Source organism: Kogia breviceps, chromosome 9 (genome assembly GCF_026419965.1).
Source record: "Kogia breviceps isolate mKogBre1 chromosome 9, mKogBre1 haplotype 1, whole genome shotgun sequence".
Taxonomy (NCBI): Eukaryota; Metazoa; Chordata; class Mammalia; order Artiodactyla; family Physeteridae; genus Kogia; species Kogia breviceps.
Genome location: NC_081318.1, coordinates 69,439,839 through 69,462,452, shown reverse-complemented (window position 1 = coordinate 69,462,452; position 22,614 = coordinate 69,439,839). Strand labels below are relative to the sequence as shown.

Sequence of the window (22,614 nt, the reverse complement as noted above, 5' to 3'; positions counted from 1 at the left end):
CTCTGTCAGGCATTAAAACATATTTGAAAAGCCTCAGTACTCCTGGTAGTCCTGTCATAAGAATAGACTGAAAGTTCAGTGACAAGGATCTGAAGGCCAAAAACAGTCTCCTGTACACATAAATATTTAGTGCATGATTGTGGGGGAACAGTTTGCTTTTTGTTTTGTTTTTTGAGATACTCAGAAGATTAAGGCAATGATATCATTCATGAATACTAGAGTGCTGTTTCGTACAGCCCACCCTCATGTGGCTGTGGCCTTGTGGATAATTAGGTTTGTTTAAAAAAAATCTGGATAATTTCATGTTCATAAAAGTGTACATAAATGGAAGCAATTAGGTTGTTGATGTAAGTTCTTCTGGAATGAGGATATAAGACCTAAATATTTAAGACTTAGGGCACAGTTAGTGTTCGGCTGTTTACTCTGCTGTGACAAGCCTCTATGTGGAGTGTCACCAGCAGCTATGAGTCCAGCTAGGAAGTGGAGAAAACGCATCTTGATATAATGCATCTGCTTTTCCTCTGTGGATATTTATATGTATCTATCTTTGGCTAATTAAATCATAATTATGTGTGAAGAAGAGTAGGAACATGAGGATTAGTCTGTTCTTGTTAATCTGTAATTCCTCTGAAACCCCGAAAAGTTAAGCGTCAAAATCAGTGAGAAAAAGCTAGACGTTCAGTCAACTTTATTAATTTTGTAAAAAATTATTTGGGACAAAAAAAAAAATCACTACTTTGCACAAATAAACTTTTTTTTTGCCTTTGAATAATTTAATAGCTACGTTTTTTAAAAAAAGATCTCTTAACCCAAGGTGTACTGTGGTCCTCTATATATGCAGGCAACATTAGCCAAGCATCACTAAACATACAGGAAAATAAATTTAGAAAGAAGAACACACTTTGAAATATTAAACACTTTATATTTGAAAAACGTGGCCGATAATGTATCTTATAAAATATAGAAGTAAATGATGTGTTTTTTACTTAGCAAATAGACTTTATGTAATAAAGAAAAATGAGAAAATGAATCATAAAGAACTAAAATGTACACAAATACCTTTATCTGACCTTGGTGATAGAGAAAGCCTTTATAAGCATGAAGAAATAGGCAGAAACAATAAAATACGTGAAGTATATATGTGGTCATACATACCCATACCAACACACAGACACAGACAAAGCTTATAGATAAAAGCACATATGACCTGGTCTCAAAGCAGAGTCTAAGACAAAGACCCATGTGTGGGTGGTTTATTTGGGAACATGATGCCAGAGAGCAAGAATGAGAGACAGAAGGAGGGAGACAGGTTTGCAGAAAGAGTCAACACAAAGGTACATGATGCTGTTGGCCACCCTCTGTGTGCCAGTTCACCCTATCCCTAGGGATGTTCTGAGATAACTCAGAAGGTCCACTTGAAGGATTAAAGAAGAAGCTCCATTTCCCCCAGACCTCATTAGTCAGAGGTAGCAGTAACCAGAGATTGTTGATTCCTCTATATTTTTAGGGTGCAAAAATGGGTATAAGTGAGTTCCTGGGTGTATGCTACTGAGAGGTCAGGAAGCAAGAGGATTGGAACAAAGGCTTCGGGAAAATGCTCTCAGGCTGCACCCAGGAGAAGTTAGGTGAAGCCAGCAGTGAAATGAACTCTGCAACAGTGGCTGGAATAAGAGGTGAGGCTAGAAGACTTAAGATGGGGCATAAGAGACACTCAGTACAACAAATAAATAAGAACCATCAGCACAATTAAATAGCAAATCAAATTGAAAAATACTTCCTATTTATAGCAATAACTTCATAGGTAAAGAGCTCTCATAAATATGTAGAAAGAATAAAGTGAATACAATTTAAAGACAAGAACAAATAATGCAGGAAGAAAAAAATCTGATGATAAACATGAAACATGGTCCTATTTATTACCAGTCTTAGATATGAAAGTGAAATGTTTAAAATATGCAATTTTCACCTGTTGGCAATTCAGTTAAAAAAGTTATTCTTCTCAGGTTTGGGGTGGGTAGAAAGAAGTGGGCACTTTCACACATGGCTGAAGATTATCCAAGAGAATATTTTTGAAAAGCAACTTGGCATTATTCACAAATGTGCTAAAATGGGCAATACAAAAATCAAGGAATCATTCTCTTTATTATATTTTCAGAACTCACAACTAAATAAAACTATGGAATAAATAATTTGCAGAATAAATACAAATGGCCAATGAAGAAATGAAAAAAGAACCAAATGCAATAATGAGGAAAGAAATTAAGACATACAGTATTTCTTACTTATTAGATTAAAAATATTCTTTATCAATTAAATTGCTGGGATTTTTAAATTGGCAATACTAAATGCTGATAAGAGTGGGACTTATACACTGCAGATAAGTTTGTACATGAAGCTCTGGAAACAATTTGGCATCATGAGATCCATTTTAGGAAATAATAAAAAAATACAAATATTTATGTACAAAGATATTTGCTTCAGTGTATTTAAATTATCAAGGAATTAGAGACACCTAAAAAGTTTCTATTCAAAACACAACTACCAATACCCAAAGTTAAAGATGAAATATTAAATTAATTCCTAGTTAAGTCAGAAACAATACAAGATTGCCCATCATCGCTGACAGAAATTAAGATTAGTGGAAAGTTTTAACCAGAAGAATAAATAGCAATATATGATGGAAACAAAAATATAAAACTCTGAAAAGGGAAGAATAAAGTTATCATTATTGATAGATGGTGTGATTACCAGGAAATACTGAGATCAACTAAAAAAGTATTAAACAGTATTGGTACTGAAGTCAGATATAAGATCAATTATCTAATTCTGTAGTTTTTCAATATATATTTAGAAAATATACATGATGTAAGAAAATCCCATTCCCAAAGCAGTCTAAAATATAAAATACCTATGATTAAATTTAAGAAATATATAGACAGATATAAATAAACTACAAAACTTGACTAAGGACAAAAATAAATGGAATACATAAACAAAAATATTGCATACAGAGTAAATATTGCAAAGATTTCAGTTAAACACTGTTCCTAATTAATCCATCAATTCAATACCATATCAATCAAATTATCAACGATGCACCTACGTGATATACTTCTGAGCTGCCCCATCACAAAGATGTTATTTCCTTTGAAAAATTGCCATTTTGAGTGGAACAGAACTTTGGCCCATTCTCAGATTACTTGGAAATCCTAAAAAGATGTTAAATTCTGGTTCTAAAACCACTGCTGAGTAACTGGCATTTTCATTTCCATGCTAAAGTTGTTTACCCTCCAGGATTCTGGCAATGTTGTAATACCTATCTGTAGAGAAGGGACTGAGTTTTCTACCACAACTCTCTTATAAATAATAATGCTTACTCTGCGTCACATAAAGCAAAAAAAGTACTATTCAGGGGACAATTATATACTGATTGGTTTATCAATTTAGTCAAGAAATACTGAGCACCAACTTTGTTCCAGATATAGGCATATAGGACCCAACAGTGAACAAAATAAAGTCCTTCCTCTCCAGGAGTTTACATTCTGCTGGTGGCGGTGGGGAGAGGAAAACAAAGTAAACAACATAAAATGTGAATGGTGATGAGTGTGCTATTTTAACTTAAGGTGATAGTGAAAACGTTTCACTTATGGAGACATTTGAACAAAAGATATCTGGGGCAGAAATGTCCCAGGAGAGGGGTACCACTAATGCAAATGCCCTGGGACAAACAGTGCATTTGAGACAAAAAGTCTCTGTATAGCTGGATCAGAGACAGAAGACGGGAAAGCAGGAGGAGATGGGGACAAACAGGTAACAAGGGACCAGATCATTCACAGTCTCTGGATCATTATAAGGTGATGGAAAACCACTGGAGAGTTAGCAGCTTCTAGGATGTCAGTAGGTAGAGGAGGCTTAATAATTCTCCAGGATAGAGGTTGGGTCAAGGTTGTCATAGTTGAGATGGTGAGAAGTGGTTGGACTCTGTTTATAATTTAAGGAAAGGGCGGGTATTATTTGTTAGTAGATTTGAAATACATGGGATAGAAAGAGAGCCATTAAACAGTTTTTGACCAAATCAACTGGATATGATATTCAATTTATAATCATGAAAGGTTTATAGAAATTTCATGAATTTTTTTGTATTATTTTCAGAACAGGCCAGATTACCATAAATTACTGATGTTAGTTGCTCGGACATCAAGGTGAAAAAGACAATAATTTGTTAAAACCTTTAAACAAAAAGAGGCAGGAGGAAACATTTGGAGGTGATGGATAAGTTTATGGCCCTGATTGTGCTGATGGTTTCATGGGTATATAGTTATCCTCAAACTTATCAAGTTGTATATATTACATATGTACAGCTTTTTATATGTGAATCACACCTCAATAAAGAGGTTTTTTTAAAAGAAAGAAAATAATTTGTGTCCTTTTTAAAGAAATAGAATGCTATTGACACATATTTTGACTCTCTCCTCCCTGCTCCTTTTCAACCCTGACTAGAGAGCTGGGATTTAAGCAGCAAGTGTTGCTTCCAAATCACCTCCACTCCTTTCCCCTCTTTTCCCTCCAGCTTTCATTTCCCCTTATTTTTTTCTTCCCTTTCCTTTTTAGTTTTTTCCTCTTTAGTTGTTCTTTCTTTATGATAGTCCTGACCCACAGGAATGATGGCTCAGTCTTTTTTTGTCCAGCACTGTCCTCAGGACCAGATCCTCTCCTCAGTCCTCCAACAATTTGATTTGAGATATGCTCACTATATGCTAAATATTTCTGAATTGAACTTTCTTCTACAATCCCTCAGAGTCATCTATCCAAAACTCCAAACTGGTCAAGTCACCTTCTTGCTCACAATTCTTCTAAAAGTCCACATTGACTTTAGAATAAAATTCAAACTCCTCAGGAGGGCAAAAAAATGGTTATTCAAATTCCTGGCATACTTTTCTCCCACCTCTTTTCTAGCTACTCCATGGGAGGCATTTCAAGGCCAGCAAAACATTTTTAGCTTCTAAACTTTGCCATTTCTCTTGCTGCCAGACCTTAGTGCACACACCATCTCTTCTCTCTAGAATTCTCCCACCCACTTGCTTTTATCATCTGCCTACTTTAATTTTTCTTCAATGCTCCACTCAGAATTACCTCCACTGGGACTCTTTTTGACCTCCACCAGTGGCTTTGAGCCCAAAGTCTGTCCTCCTACTCTACCCTGCCCTGACTTACGGCGCTTTTTGGTAATTATCTGTTAACTGATTGCCGCTACCTTATGCAGTGAATTTAGGGGAGGTAGCTTAGTTCTAAACTACAGGATAAACCACAATCTCTGGTACATAAGCACTCAATAAATGTTAGCTAAAACGGTGACTAAATGAATGGGGACCAAGAAAGCATATTATAAATCCCACAGAGAAAAAACTTACTTCTTTGGCACTGATATGGAAAAAAATCAGTTTTTAGGTTCAACCTGGGGAGGTTGGCCGATGCGGATGAGGACTTAAGATGTGACTTCTTGAAAGGCTCTAGGCCTTGTTTTGAATCATATGATGATTTCACTGGATCAAAGAGTGGTTTGGCAAGCAGTTGTTAAGGAACCCTGAAACTGTGCCAACATTTCTGAGCTGATCTGCTTAAGAGTGCATAAATTTTAAGGAACTGTAATTATCATGTGCATTAGCCACCTTTATAATTGGAAAGGTAAAATAGTGCTGAAACAGTGCCGTAAATGACAACATTTATGTGCTTAAGGGTTGTCTTTAAAGGCTCAATCTGATGAAGATTTGATCTGCAGAGATACAAGCCTTTCAAGTGCTTCAGCCTTGGACTTGTATGGTATTTGAAGACAGTCACCCTAGGGCGTGGCTGTGCACAGTTGTATTTTGTTTTGCTCAACTTCTGAGACTAGCCAGATTCCCAGGACTACCAAGTATGGCAACAAAACTAGCAGAACATCTAGACCGTCACTAAACAGCTTGCAGTGTCCTGGCAGGAGTGGGCCTTCCCCCGTCTGTTTCAAGTTCTTGTTTGGCAGTTTTTCAGAGGAGCCTCGCCTCCCCAGGCACTGTCAGGTCAACAGCCCCCAACTACTATATAAGCACACTAGAGAATTAGGCCTGAAGACAATATAAACTGTTAGTTGACATAATAAAATTCTAAGCCATAAGGCATTTTCAGGATTTTTTTCCATCTTTCCTTCTAAAAGCAAATTTAATCAGTGCTTCTTAATCAGAATAATCGTTAAATTGTTTCCATGAGATTTTTAATTGACTTAATCTTTGGCTAACCTTACACCAGGCTAAAGCCTTCAATAAAGACTGCAAAAGTACCAATTAAAGGTAAAAGCAATGGCAAACAAAAATGCAATGGTCATAGTAAAAGCATGACTTTTCCATAAATAAATTTTTTTTTCTGCTCTTCAAAATAAACTATTACGTTTTATCATTTCATATTATGTGTTCTAAACTATGCTTAATGTTAATATGACATCAAAATGATATAATAAATCCTTAACAACTTGAGACTATAATAAAGGCATGGTTTACTTTTGTTGGAATTACATTTTGAAAGAACAAATGGATATCACAAAATTCCACATGTAATGATGTCAAGATTAAAATATGAAGATGGTATGAATTCTGGTCTAGATGGTTAGATGTGCAAAAATATATATATTGTATTTCTTTATATTTTAAAATCAATTTAATTTAGAACTCTGACCCTCATTTTCCTTTCATCCCTGCCCCTTGCCCACCAGCCCCCTAAGAAGAACTTTGCAAATTTTCCCCCATATGGCCAAGGCACTGGTGAGGTTCCTCTAGGCTCTATTCATTAGCAATCATTTCCCATTGGTCACTACTGGGCTCTTCATGTCTAATCTACATGCTTCCTTCAGGTCCAGAGGCTCTGCAATTACATTTCCTGCTGGAATCTTTAACGAATGTGGTTACCCTGCCTTTCTGTAGGTTAGCCACCTGTCTGGCATGCTGTCAGGGAGTAAGGCTTGGCTACTGGTCTTTCATGGGGTACACATAACCAACCTTACTCTTCCATTCCCAATTCCATCCCCGCCTCAACTACCTGAATGAAGGAAAAGGGGAAAACTTGGGGCTAAAAACAATAATTGTACACAACAAATATCCCGCCACAATTGTAAAGGAGGTAATCTAAACATAATCTAAATAGCCATCAATAGAGAATTGGATGAATAGTTTGTGTCACATCCATACAACTCATGCAATGCAAGGCTTAAAAAGAATGAGGTAAATCTGTACATTCTGATACAAAAAATGTACAAGATAAGTCATTAAGTACAAAATGTAATTTGAGAAATCATATGAATATCATGATCCAGTCTGTGTAAAAAAAATTTAAACATACTTGTATGAACACACATACATGTATAACTAAATGTTCTTGTAAGTGCAGAAAATGTTGGAAGACATCACAAGAAACTCATTTTTAAATGTGATTATCTCTGGAGAACAGCATTGGAGGAGGGATGGGAAGAGGTGAATTTTATCCTATTTAATGAACTGTTGACATTTTTTACAACATGCATATGTTATATTCACTATTTTATAACCCCAGTTTTTAAAAGAGTAGAAATCTGATGATGTGGATATTTTCCATAATACAATAATTTTTGTATTTGTTCAATACATTTAAAAAATGAGTTTAAGTATTATTAAGTAATAATGTTAATTTTCTCGTTAATGGCATGAGAGCATTAAAAAGGATATGCATTCAGAAAATTTAAAGCAGTATTCTTTCAAACTTCATGAATTAAGTAAATATTGCATGCTGAAAATCTACATGTACTCTTTTTTCTAATATTTTAATACTTCATACTATTATATTTTAAATTATTTTACTGATCTTAAATGTGTTTTGCAGTATTTTAGGGCTGGAAATGTAAAACACACAATTTTACTGAAATTAAAATAAATGTCTTTATGTTATTTTAAATTGTAGTACATAATTCTCAGAGATCCATCTCCTGCATGTTCAGAAAAGCTTCCTTTGCCTCAACTGTCCTTTTCCTTGTTTCTCATTGTTTTGTTTGTTTGTTTGTTTTGTTGTTTCTTTTTTTCGGTACGCGGGCCTCTCATTGTTGTGGCCTCTCCCGTTGCGGAGCACAGGCTCCGGACGCGCAGGCTCAGCGGCCATGGCTCACGCGCCCAGCCGCTCCGCGGCATGTGGGATCTTCCCGGACCGGGGCACAAACCCGTGTGCCCTGCATCATCAGGCGGACTCTCAACCACTAAGCCACCAGGGAAGCCCTCATTGTTTGATTAAATTATATATTATAGGAAGACTGTAAAGAGCAGAGTTTTGAATTATGAAAGTAACACTTACAGGAATGAAAGGCCTGAAAGCTTTAAACTGAATGTTAAACATGAAAAACTACTACCAAAGCATAAAATACAAGTAAGAGGGTGGCATGAAATGAGGGTAGCTGGTTTACGAAGGTGTTTGTTCTGCAAGTAAAAGGAGCAAATGACACTTTTACACGAAATGTTTAGGCTCCCCTTTTTTAAAGGTAATTCTGGATCTCACTGTGGAGAGTGCATTTTTGGGTGATGAGAAGAGATCTGTTAAAAGGTTATGGAAAGAGTAGTTCAGGAAAATAACGATGGAAACTTGAACTAAGCCAGTGGTTTTGCAGGGGAAATAAAAGAAGTCTTGAAAAATGTTTATTATTTATGGTTTCACATAAAACACAGGGCATTCATCTGATAAGCCTATACAAACGTCACTGGCAAAGGCCATTAACAATTCTCAGGAAATAAAAATAAAAATAGAATCTAGGTAATAAAATAAAGTCTAACCTTTTTTCTTCTCCTTTGTGCTCAGTCTAGGTTCACTCGCTTACAGGGTACTGCGGGCAGAGGTCTCTCACCCGGCACTTCAGGCCAGAGTTCGGAGCGTGAAACACTGCAGCCACCACCTCAGTTAGAGAACCCGGTGCAGAAGCGAGGTGCACGTCCCCGCAATTCAAGATGGAGGCCGCGGGCCGTGTGCAGAGACTCTGCGCTCGACACCGTGATCTGAGGCGAGCAGCACAGGTGCGACCGCCAAGTGAGAACTCCGCCCCCTGCCCCTGACGAGACCCTATAAAGCAGCTCCGTCCAGGACCTATTGGGAGTGTGCTCTAGAGCGGGAGCTTGAACGTCTCCTTCTCTGGCCAAAGCATAAAACTTTCCTTTGCTTCTGAAGTGAACTCATTCTCATTCTGTTGGCAAAGGATATTGGCCAGGAGAACACCTGCTGGGGACCTACTTGGGAGGCGTGGTAACGCGAATATATCTATACAGTATTTCATCCTTCTTGGGAATTACAGAAAGTAGGGAGTTAGATTTTAAAAGCCTAGGGGCATGATTAGTTGGCAGTAGATATGTATGTGAAAGTCTTAGTGTTATTTGACAAAGTGTTTCTAAACCAAGTTCTATTGTGCTAATATTACAGGAAAGCATCCTAGTGAAACTGATGTCAGCCGCTAGACAGATTTCTTGAGTTCTGATTCCAGTTGTCTCTTAGAGACTTTCTTCTGGATTTTTTTAAAAAATAAATTTATTTATTTTTGGTTGTGTCGGGTCTTCGTTGTTGCACACAGGCTTTTCTCTAGTTGTGGAGAGCGGGGGCTGCTCTTTGTTGTGGTGCACAGGCTTCTCTTGTTGCAGAGCATGGGCTCTAGGCACACGGACTTCAGTAGCTGTGGCTCGCAGGCTCTAGAGAGAGCAGGCTCAGTAGTTGTTGCTCACGAGCTTAGTTGCTCCGCGGCATGTGGGATCTTCCCGGACCAGGGCTCGAACCCACGTCCCCTGCATTGGCAGGTGGGTTCTTAACCACTGTGCCACCAGGGAAGTCCTTCCTCTGGGTTCCTATCAGCACCCTAACCTCATTCTAACTCAGCCCAAACTCATTCAACTCTGAACTCTGCCAACCCCGGTTCTCCTGACACCTCAGTCTCTCCATGACCCAGCTTTAAAACTTTATTTTCACCTTTGCCTTCATTTCCAATCACCTACCAACCCACCTCCCTAGTATCTCTAATCTCTGTTCTAGCCTTTCCTCTCTCCTTCATGTTCAGTATCTGTTTTTCACCTGAGCTCTTGCAACACTATTTCCCCCTTCTTGTGTTGCAATAAAACCACACCTAAACCATCCCAGAGGTTGCAGCTAGATTCAGTCTCCTGAAACATCATTTTGATCTTGTCATTTCCCTGTCAGGGGAAATCCGTCAGGGCTGGTAGAAGTTTTATTTAATAAAATCACATGGGAGGGAATTTCCTGGTGGTCCAGTGGTTAGGACTCCGCACTTTCACTGCCGAGGGAGCGGGTTCAACCCCTGGTCAGGCAACTAAGATCCTGTAAGCCGTGCAGTATGGCCAAATAAATTAAAAAATAAAATTTTAAAAATCACATGGGAAAACTCTTCAGTATTATCTACTAAAGTTGAGCATACGCACATCCTGTATCTCATCTATTTCACAAGTAGGTATATATCCAACAAAAATGTATGCCTATATGCATCAAAAGACAGGTACTAGAATGTTTAGAGAGGTGTTATTCATAATAGCCAAAAGCTGAAATCAATCCAGTCTAGACTGGATAAATACATTGTGGACGTCCATGCAATGTAATAGTACACAACAGTGTAAAAAGTCATTTCTAAATCAAATTCTAAAACAGGAAAAACTAATAACTGGTGTCAGAAATCAGAATAGTGGTTTATTTTTAGAGAGGAGGAAGGAAATGGTTACAAGGAAAGGACAGGAAGGGAACTTCTGAGTACTGGAAACATTCTATCACTTTACCTAGGTATAAGTTACACAGCATTTTCACTTTGTGAAAATAAAAATAAACACAGCCACACAAACACACCACACATCCTTCAATGGCTCTCCATTGTCCACCAAATAATGTCCAGACTTCTAACCCTACAAAACAGGGTTGTAGTCCATGATCTGTTCCAATCTACCTTTCCAATCAATGTAGTCACACTTTTTTTTCCCATTTTCCCTATCACAGTCCCTTCACTCCAGCTACATTGTTGCTGTGGAATCCTCTACACCACAGCTTCCATCTGTACATAACTTAGAGGCAAATTACTTCATTAAAAATATCAGAGGGACTTCCCTGGCGGTCCAGTGGTTAAGACTGCACGCTTTCAATGCAGGGGCCATGGGTTCAATCGCTGGTCGTGGAACTAAGATCCCACATACCATGCAGCGTGGCCAGAAAGAAAAAAAACATCAGAATTGAAATTAGAAATGTCTATAACAACTTTATTTCCCAGAAAAGACGGTGGCATTGTTGGGCCAAATGCTCTGCTGAATTCTTTTTGTTCTCCAGTTTTCTGACATACCAGGGAACTAGCAACTGTTAAGTCTCTATTGGTGACGTAAGTTATTACCATCTTTGTCTTGGCCGTGACACCTGCTGTTACTTGAGTAAGAGATTCCTCAGGAAAGAGTGAAGCCAGATTGCATGTTGCCCCATCTAGGAGACTGATGTGGCTATGGTATGTTCCGCGGGCTGGTGGAAAACAATCAAAATCACAGTGATCGAAGTACTTTGCCTAAATCTGAGTTCACACTGGTATCTGAGAGAATCAGATATGACTGCCAAAATTTCTAGTGAGCAATGACATCACTGTAAGTAGTAACTGTTGTGACCATCTCTGTGGAACAAGCATTAATCAGTCACTGGGGGACACTGAGAACATCCAGTCTGTGGGGAGAAATAAATGCAAGAAGAGAAAAAGGGGTCGGGTTTTGGTCAGCTGGGCTGAGCTTTAGGGCAGGACTTCCATCTGACTGTGCGAACTGGAAGACTGAGGTAGAGGCCCAGTTAAAATAGATGAGGTGACTGTGATGGAGACTATGGGGACAGGCCACAGTTAGGAGGGCACATGTGATTTGAGAACAGTATGTCTCAACTTTTATCACACATAAGAATGACTTGGAGAGCTTGTTAAAACACACGTTCCTGGGTTCCACCCCTATGGATTCTGATTCTGAGATCAGGCCTAGAAGTTGCATATCTAGCAAACTCCCAGGTAAAACGTGGTTTTACAACAACTATTAGGCTTGTGGAACAAAACTAGTTCTAGCTCCCAGGCAGCACTGGGGGCAGGATATTTAATACGAGAAAGAAAAATATATGATATTGCTTATATGCAGAATCTTAAAAAAATCGTACAAATGAACTTATTTACAAAACAGAAACAGACTCAGACTTAGAGAACGAACTTATGGTTACCAGGGGGAGGGATACATTGGGAGTGTGGGATTGACATGTACACACTGCTATATTTAAAATAAAATGCCTTTCCAAGAAAAAAAAAAAAAGGAGGATATTTAATATGCTGCCGGCCTTGGTCAAATTGAGTTTAGGTACTTGTGTGAGCTAAGCGTACAGAATGAGGACATCAATTCCTATGGAGCAAAGTAGCAAATGCCAATAAAAAGGACAACTTACATCCTAGTTTGTACAGTCAGATGGAAACCCTATCCCTACTGTCCTAACTTGCTCCCTAGAGCTTGCATGTGAGGTTTTCCTTAAGAGTGGCGTGCTGCCATTTTTAGGAAATTTACTGGAGAATTTGCCTAGGCCAGTAGTTTATAACCTGGGACGATTTTGCACACCAGAGGACTGTTTTTGATTGTCACAACTGGGTGAGGGAGGTGCTATTAACATCTAGTGGGTAGAGCCCAAGGATGCTGCTAAACATCCTAGAACATAGGGGATAGCTCCAGCAACAATTATCCAGCCAAAAATGTCAGTAGTACCAAGACTGAGAAGTTCTACCTAGAAATATATCCACCACATTTGGAATTTCCACTTGGGTTTTATATCAGGTTACACTGGATTATAAGCAGTATTATCTAAATTAATATTATCTCTGTTGAGGAAGCTTATAGGAAAAGGAATATTTACATAGTAAACCGAAAGCATTTAAACAAAACAAAAATAAAGAGACAACTGAGAAAGGTGGTGAACAAGGAAGAAAGTGATACAGGAAGATCAGGTCAGGGGAGCTCCTTTAGTGGAATACTAAAGAGGAACCTTTGGGAAAAGGAAGAGGGCAGGCTCCATGCCTCATTCAGCTCTGCAGTCCCTGGACTACAGCACCTATGATAAACACTGGTTTCAACACATGTTGATATGAAATAAATGCAAGATGTTAGCCCATCCTCTTTTTAAGGATTTTTATGAATGAAGAGTCTGTAAGTAGTTTTTATTTTCTTCTAAACTAATGATGGCGACTTTTCCAGCTTACAGGTTCTATCTTATTAACTGGAGCTCTCTGAAAATAGTTGAAATCCATAGAGGACCAGATATAGCTCACCAGATATTGCATTCAATAAATATGTTTTGTGTATGTTTATTCTGATTCTTCTCTTGTCAAAGATAAAAAGTCAGGCTAATTATTTTCTTAATCAAATAATATTTACTCATTATTTCATATTTAATCCTTTCTCATGACTTTTTGTTCCCCACCTTAAACAGGATAATTGCATTTATTTGAGTCTTTTCTATGTTTTCCAAGGTCATTTTTAAGTTCAAAGACTCTAATGAGAAACAGTAGGCTTAGACTCATATTCAGTGACTATTTTTTCCACATTTCTTCCAGGCCAGGTTTTGTTCTAGACATGTTCACATTTTCTTATCTCTCTGTGAGGTAGGTAAGCTTGGTCATGTTTTACAGTTGAAGGAACTGACTTAGAGAGTTTCAGGAAATACATCCAAGTTCATACACATTATAAATGGCAGAAATAAAATTCAAATTCACATTTTCAGATTACAGTGCCAAGAGTCATATAATAAACAATACTATTTTAGAGTACTAAAATTACTTTCAAGCTTTTGCATATCAGACCAATAATAGTAATTCTGATATCATTATTTGATTATTAGTAATGACATCACATTGATGACTCAGCTGAGACCTGGAAAATAAGTTTCAAAGCTTGCCCAAAGAATGAAAGTTACTCAGTCACCATATTAAATGACTCCATGCTTTGAGGTCCTAGCATTCTTCACAAAAATGAATGGCTTAATTACTATTTCTTCATTTTTGTTTTTTGAAGATGTTGGGGGTAGGAGTTTTATTAATTAATTAATTTATTTTTACTGTGTTGGGTCTTCGTTTCTGTGCGAGGGCTTCCTCCAGTTGCGGCAAGCGGGGGCCACTCTTCATCACGATGCGCAGGCCTCTCACTATCGCGGCCTCTCGTTGCAAAGCACAGGCTCCAGACGCGCAGGCTCAGCAGTTGCGGCTCACGGGCCCAACCGCTCCGGTCATGTGGAATCCTCCCAGACCAGGGCTCGAACCCGTGTCCCCTGCATTAGCAGGCAGATTCTCAACCACTGCGCCACCAGGGAAGCCCTATTTCTTCATTTTTAAGCAGATAATATTGTGTTAATTATTTATGGCTATGTAACAAATTACCCCAACTTAGTTAAAACTTTTATTATTTCATAGTTCCTGTGGGTGCTTCTGACTTAACGTCTCTTATAAGATTGCAGTTAGGGTGTAGGCCAGGGCTACAGCCTCATGTGAAGGACTGGCTGTGGAGAGATCTGCTTTCAAACTCACTCATGTGGTTGTTGATAGAATTCAGGTCCTCATGGGTTGTTTGGCTGAGGGCCTCTGCTCCATGTTGGTGAGAGACATCAGTTCCATGTCCCTTAGGCTTCTCCATATGAAAGCTTACATTATGGGAGCTGACATCCATAGAAGCAAGTGAGATGGCTAGAGCAGGCAAGCAAGACTGAAAGTCGCAGTATTTTGTTAACCTAATCATAGAAGTCACATCTGAATGCTGAATTTTTCCTGTCCACATATATCAACCACATTGCCTTCATTCCTCATTTTGCTCCTGCTCGAGGGGATATCCTAAGGCTGCGCCTACAGAATACTAGGTACAGAGCAGATTTAACAATTATGAGGTAGTTTGGTCAATTTGATTAGCCCAACCTAATAATTAAACTGCAGATTAAATTATCTTCTCCTCCTCCAGGGTTTAGGACTCCACACCCAACCTGGGTTCAATCCCTGGTTGGGGATCTAAGATCCTGCAAGCTGCACGGTGCAGCCAAAAAAACAAACAAACAAATCTCCTCCTCCTGACACAAAAAATAGTAAGGGGGAAGAGATTAGATATTTTGATGCTCCTACTTCCTTTAGACATTGTGTCTACCAGTCAATGGTTAATAGTAACATACTTCATGTATTTAATATGAAGTCCCCTGATAAGCAGGATAAGAAATCCTTCATAGTTACTATTGTAGAAGGATGTCTGATCTATAATCTCTATGTGCACAGAATAAACTGATGTATTATTTTCCAGGAAGGATGTTAGAATAAATGACTATATACAATCCTAAGATAGAGATCAGATTGGCAGCGCAGTAAGTCCCCTACATACGAACCTTCAAGTTGTGAACTTTCAAAGATTCGAACATGCGTTCCATCAACATCAGGCGTGAGTGAAAGTGCAGCTTGCCCTCCGTCCCGTTGCTGACGATCCTTCAGCTCTACCATCTCCCACCTCCTCTTCCTCCTCCAGTCAGTAACTCTTCTTTCCTGTTCACTCAATGCCAGCCCCCATATGCCAGCTGTTGTACTGTACTACTATAATCTTCAAGGAACTGTACAGTAAGTTTAAAAATGTTTTCTTTATTTTGTGTTTGTATTTTATGTATTATTTGTGTGAAAACTATTATAAATTTACTACAGTACAGTACTATATAGCCGATTGTGTTGGTTGGGTCCCTGGGCTAACTTTGTTGGACATATGAACATGCTCTGGGAACGAACTCATTCGTATGTAGGTGACTTACTTGTATGTATATATTGACTTTTTTGAATTTCGTTTTTAAAAAATTTTTCATTATATAGAATTTTGAACATATACAAGAGTAAACAGAATAGAATATCCAGAATCGTGCCCCAACAGCCATCAAATCATGCCCCATCCACACACCTAACTACCCCCCTCCCATGTTGTTTTGGAAGTTTATTCCAGGCATCATATTATTTCATCTAGGAACATTTCAGTATATACCTCTAAAAGAGAAGCTGTTGTTGTTTTTAAGTAAAACCACAGTACCATTTTTCTCCTAATTATTCCTTAGTATTATTAAATAATTAGTCTTTTGTTCTTAATTGTACTTTCTTTTGTAGTGAGATAGAGATAGATAGATAACAAGTAGTTCTCAAGTGGAGTCATTTTAGCTCACAGGACGCTTGGCAATGTCTGGAGACATTTTTGGTTATAACTGGGGGTGCTACTGGCATCTAGTGGGTAGAAGCCAGGTATGCTACTAAACTCACAAAATGCCACCCCCCCATAACAAAGAAGTATCTATTCCAAAATGCCAATAGTGCCACTGTGGAAAAACCCAGATGACTGATGATAAATGGATAGATAGATAGACAGATAGATATGAATAGCAGTTACAATAGGAAAAAGTTTATAAAGAGATGTATCCATGCCTTAAGGTGAGTTTAATAGCCACACAAAGTACAAAAAAATGGATTTAAAAGTGAAAAGACATTCAGAATTTTGATTCCAATCAAAATGTCCCACCAATCAGTTGGAATTTCATAATAGTTTTAAGGATAGAGATTAGTGGCCTCGTAGTAATTAATGGAACATCTGTGCCTTGTGTGGATAAACAGAAAACTACCATGTTTCTTATGTGAGCAGCAGAGCCAAAGGAAGTAATGAACAAAATGTTCAGTAAATCCAGGTAGAACATGTGTTCTGCAGCAAATGAAAAACCTTGTAAAAATTATCTTGAATTTGCTAAACAATAATCTGTCAGAAATGGCTTTCTTTCACGTAAAATGGGGCAATGAATGTTAACGCTTGTGTCACATTTTTAAGATGAAAATTGATATTAGTTACTTTAATGCAGACAGAGCTATGCTCATTATTCTCCACACAGAACCCCTGGCAATAATTTACCTAGGAGAGCAGCAGTTCATGCAGATCAAAGCTGCATTATTTAAGTGTGTCCAGGGGGCAGATTTTAGCTCTGTGCTTAAACATTTAAGAAAAAAAAATGGTGGTTTGCGTCTTGAGAAACAAGATATGTTTAACTAATTAGGTGCTTCATGCAAGCCCTACAATATTTAACTCCTGAATTCCTCTTATTATCTGGGATGAACCCTCTCCCTATCGCAAATACAGAACAACTGTGGGAATGTAAATCTCTTCAAATGAACAGCAGCATATTTTCATTTAAATTAAACCCGAATGTGAACTAGATTTAGGAAAGGAAATGGCAGAGAGACAGAGAGACAGAGAGAGAGAGAGAGGCTGTAGTTACTATAGAGTGTGCCTGGCTGCTTCAGCTCACAGACAACTGATGAAGTCCAACTCTGAAATTTCAGGCAATTTGTATACCAAGCTCCTCCTTTTCTGTAGTCTTCTCTTCCATTGGTAAAATTCTTTTGCAGGGTCATGTAGGGATCCCACCCCTTCTCTGTGTTTTCACTCTGAAGCTTTACACAACTTTACACCTGAATGAACGCCAAACCTCAGTGGATATATAAAGGGAACCTTGAGGAGGAATTTCACAGTTACAGTGCAGAAGCAGAGGGAAAGGAATTAACCAGCTCTCCAGCCAAGCAAATCCTCTACTCACCATGCTTCTTCCTGCCATTCATTTCTATCTCATTCCCCTTGCATGCATCCTAATGAAAAGCTGTTTGGCTTTTAAAAATGATGCCACAGAAATCCTTTATTCACATGTGGTTAAACCTGTTCCAGCACAGCCCAGCAACAACAGCACGATGAATCAAGCCAGAAATGGAGGCAGGCATTTCAGTGACACTGGACTGGATCGGAACAGTAAGTGTTTTACTTCCATGGATTTGTTTTTTTCTTATTCGGTAGCATTAGCTCACATTCCTGTAGAACTGTTTCATTGCTGACTAACCTGAACCATATACGTTTTGCTAAACAATCTGGGAAAATCTGCTGCACGTGTATATTGGCATTCTTCCCTACAAAGTTAACATTACTAAAACAGTGATTTGATAATGTAGGCACAGACTTAAGTTTCTAAACACTCCAAAAGGAAATGTTTCCAGGAATTAGACTGTTGCTTCTTTAAAATCATGCAAAATGAGAATTTTTACAAAGTGTCGTAGTTTAAATTCAGGTTGTTTTCTGTTTATTTCAGGACATGTGCAATTCTGGTAAAGTGTATAAAGGTAATTAACCAAAGCATGTATGGGAAATCACAAGGGAAAAAAAGAAGCTTTTTTTGGGGAAAAAAAATGGCTCACAACGATTTCTAAAATATGTCTAGTGAAACAGTTGAAGTTTGGATGATGATCTTTGAGAAAGGGATAAAACTAAAAACATTGGAGAATCATATTCTCCAAAATAATTCCTCATTAACCAGAACAAAATTTAGGTAACTGTATATTTCTGTGAGAGACTGGGGGAACTTTCATGACTTTAGAGATATAAAATAATGACAGTACAATAATACTTTGTATAGAAAATATTTTTCTTCTTTTTGTGTTTGCCTAATTGACACACTCATTGATCCTTAGTTAGAGGGATTCAAATTTCTTCTTTTACTTCACTCCTTTCCTTTAGAAGAGTTCACATGCTAGTAATAGGGTTTTAAAAGAGACACAGAGAAACAGTACACAAGAAATCTTACACAAATCTTTAGCTCGTCCTCAAGCACTCGTCATTCAAGTGCTAAAAGGAGTTTCGACCTCTGAAAAGTCAAAGCAAATGTGACTGTTAGTGTCTTTCTAAGAAAACCAAGGTGTTTTAATTTTCATGAGGATGGTTGCTTTTAGGTACACAGGAAGTACTTTATTATTATTAGATTACCGAGCAATGTGGTGGGTATTCATTGTCAATGAACTGTCACTGCAAAAATGCCAAATCTCTATATGAACAGGAACAAAAAGCTAGACAGGTCAAAATCATCTCCAGCTGTTTCCAGGTGCATTCCTAAGGCAGCTGCAGGAAGGTGAACTGGAATCAGAATCAGACAGGCAGAGTACCCTGACCAGCCAGCTAGTTTACACTTTAATTTCAGTCTCACACTCTGTACCCGCACGGATGTATGTGCATATACCTTAGATTTTTTCACCACTATCACATCCCTTTAACCTATATCTCTCACCTTACTAGTACTGGGGTACAGAGCTGAAGTAAAACTCCTAATTTAGTATCTACTTCATACTAGCTTTCAATATTCTATGCAAGACCACTTCAACGTCCCTTATAATTTTTATTTTTTAAATTTAAGCAGTCTGTACTTTGAAATATATATATTTTTCTGGTTAACAAGGCTCGATTTTTTTTCCCCCAAGCTTGTTACAGGCAATTCTCCTCAAGTTTAGATAACAAAGCAATGGAAAGGAAAACTCAAATATTTCAAGATTAATTTTTGCTTTAATTATGTAAGGCTTGTAATGAGAAACAGTCAATTAGAGAACATGCTTATCAAATTCAAATGACTAAACAAGAAGTTTGCCATGACCAATATTCAGGAAACAAACACCGTAGTTCCTTTTGCAGTTGTAAATCAGACATGTTAGGCATTTTTCTGCCATAAAATTCATGGAAACGTAGCCAAGTTGTTATGGCAACCATACGTTCCTGATTTAGGGGGTTTTATATTCTTTAAATATTGAGTTGTAGTGACATTTTGCATTTAAACATTTTAATATTTGTGTTTTTAAAAGACAGTTTGGGAATTTATGCTTAAAATGCAGTTATTAAGTTTGATATGCAAAATGTCAAACGTACACATATGTATATATGGTTCTCTGCAGCTGAATTTTATAATTGAAACAAAATATTATGGATTGCGTTGTACACAATATTTAAATATTTTCCACATTTTCTCAATAGATGTTTTTTAAAAATCTAATTAAAATCACTTGCAAACATTATCTAATATGACCCGTGAGTAAAAGACCATTAAAGTATACTCCTTCTTAGCTCATTAAAGAATGAATATTTACACATAAATGTAAGACCTGCTTAATACTTATTGGGGAGTAAGACTAAGAAAGTAGGATTTTCATATACTCCAGTAAGCTATTAGCTAATGTTATACATGAAAAAAAAAATCAGGCCCAGTTTATTTTATTCCATAAATTGTAGCCGTATAAGCTGATAATGTTCATGAAAGCTTTCTCTACAACCATTCAGGCAGTGTTTTGCGAAAATAAAATAGGTGTTTGCTTCCTATTTGGCCATTTGCTATCATTTGGACGTTATTTTTGTCATTGCAGATTACTTTTTTTTTTTTTTTTTCCGGTACGCGGGCCTCTCACTGTGGTGGCCTCTCCCATTGCGGAGCACAGGCTCCGGACGCGCAAGCTCAGCGGCCGTGGCTCACGGGCCCAGCCGCTCCGCGGCATGTGGGATCTTCCTGGACGGGGGCACGAACCCGTATCCCCTGAATCAGCAGGCAGACTCGCAACCACTGCGCCACCAGTGGAAGCCCCTGGATTACTTTTTTAAAAAAACTGACCGTTTGCCTTTTGCCTCTGATGCACATTTTTTTTTCCTGTTTTCTGCAGCTCGAGTTCAAGTAGGTTGCCGGGAATTGCGTTCCACCAAATACATCTCTGACGGCCAGTGCACTAGCATCAGCCCCCTGAAGGAGCTGGTGTGCGCTGGCGAATGCTTACCCCTGCCTGTGCTCCCCAATTGGATCGGAGGAGGCTATGGAACAAAGTACTGGAGCAGGAGGAGCTCCCAGGAGTGGAGGTGTGTCAATGACAAAACGCGTACCCAGAGAATCCAGCTGCAGTGCCAAGATGGCAGCACGCGCACCTACAAAATCACGGTGGTCACAGCCTGCAAGTGCAAGAGGTACACGCGGCAGCACAATGAGTCCAGTCATAACTTCGAGAGCATGTTGCCTGCCAAGCCAGCCCAGCATCACAGAGAGCGGAAAAGAGCCAGCAAATCCAGCAAGCACAGCATGAGTTAGAATTCAGGATCTCCAAACTGGACTGACTGGTAACCATCTGCTTTACAGATTTGATTGCTCGGAAGACTCAATCAAGCCTGCCACTGCTTTTTCTTACTTGAAAATATAGGCTTTCTGCTTTGATCAAACCCAACAAGCTGTCCTAAGTATCAGGAGCTTCTTTGGAAATAGCTTTTTCTTTTCAAGTTTTTCAAGATGTATTCATATCCGTGAGTGGGATTTGCATTTAAATTCCACACATCCTGTAGTATTAGTTCTTGAAAGACTGGTGATACTATACACATCACTGAATCATTACTTTTTAAAAAGGAAAAGGGCTTCTCAGTTACCCTTCATTTCCCAATCCATCTCCACCCCCCAACAAAACCTCTTCAGAATCGAAAAGTTTTTTTTAAAAAACTGTTGCCATGAATCTTCAGGTTAACACTTCAGGAAGGTGCTTTTTTGGCAATCTTCATGGGAACAGTTTAGCAGCCAAGAGTGATCGCCTTTTGAAAGAGTGAAAGACTTTGTGACATTTCACTTCAAAAATAAGCCCTGTAGCTTTTTACAGTCTCATAGTATGAAATTATACCCTGCATGCTGACCCTCGCTTGGAATGGAATGCCAGAAATGCATGGCAGCAGCTAATAAGTAAAGCTGATTAACTATTTATTTGTCAATGTTATTATTTAATGAGCTTTCACAAGTGATTTTTTTCAAAATGTTAATTTTTTATGTTCTGAAGCTTTTTCATGTATCTAAATATTTTCCTGTGTAATTTGTGGTTGATCTAGAAATAGGACAATACGTATTGTAGATATGTAAAATAAATATTTTAGTCTCCTTATTACATATATGTTTCATCATGAACTTTATCAATAGTATGGATCTTTTTAAATCAATAAGATGCTTTGTAAAGATGAAATATGTAATACTTTCTTGTTTAATCTGTGCAATCGGAAGGTGACGTGACCTTCAATTCCATCAGTTTCTTTTAACAAAAATAAACACTGCTAAAACTATTGTCCTTGTCTCTAACATGTATAAAAAAGTTCATGTTTACAAAAACTACAGAATAAACCTATCAGAGTAATTGCTTTTTTAAAAAAAATTTATTTATTTTTGCTGCATTAGGTCTTCGTTGCTGTGCGTGGACCTTCTCTAATTGCGATAAGCAGGGGCTACTCTTCATTGCGGTTAGCGGGCTTCTCATTGCGGTGGCTTCTCTTGTTGCAGAGCACGGGAATCTAGGTGCCCGGGCTTCAGGAGTTGTGGCTCGAGGGCTCTAGAGCACAGGCTCAGTAGCTGTAGCGCACGGGCTTAGGTGCTCCGCGGCATGTGGGATCTTCCCGGACCAGGGCTTGAACCCATGTCCCTTGCATGGGCAGGCAAATTGTTAACCACTGTGCCACCATGGAAGCCCCTGCTTTTTTTTAATATAAGGCACATTCAAGTTTTGATAGAAAACTCTATATTAAGAAAAAAGAGAGGGATAGGGAGACCATCGATTCAGTAAATAAGACGTTTGAAAAAGTTGGGTGGCAATCCAGCAGTGAGTTGTGATAAGAATATCATATTTAAATATACCAAGTCTGCTGCTCATTATAATCACCTGGGGGAGATACAAGACCCACTGCCCAGGCT

The 22,614-nt window shown here is 38.3% G+C and overlaps 1 protein-coding gene across 1 annotated transcript; it reads left to right on the top strand.

The window, feature by feature from the left end:
- The first annotated feature begins 17,472 nt into the window (after positions 1-17,472).
- On the top strand, positions 17,473-22,073 carry SOSTDC1 (sclerostin domain containing 1). Its single transcript, XM_059074982.2, has 2 exons — positions 17,473-17,858; positions 20,573-22,073. The coding sequence occupies exons 1-2, from the start codon at positions 17,654-17,656 to the stop codon at positions 20,986-20,988; spliced, it is 621 nt and encodes a 206-aa protein (XP_058930965.1). The 5' UTR covers positions 17,473-17,653; the 3' UTR covers positions 20,989-22,073.
- The last annotated feature ends 541 nt before the right edge of the window (positions 22,074-22,614 follow it).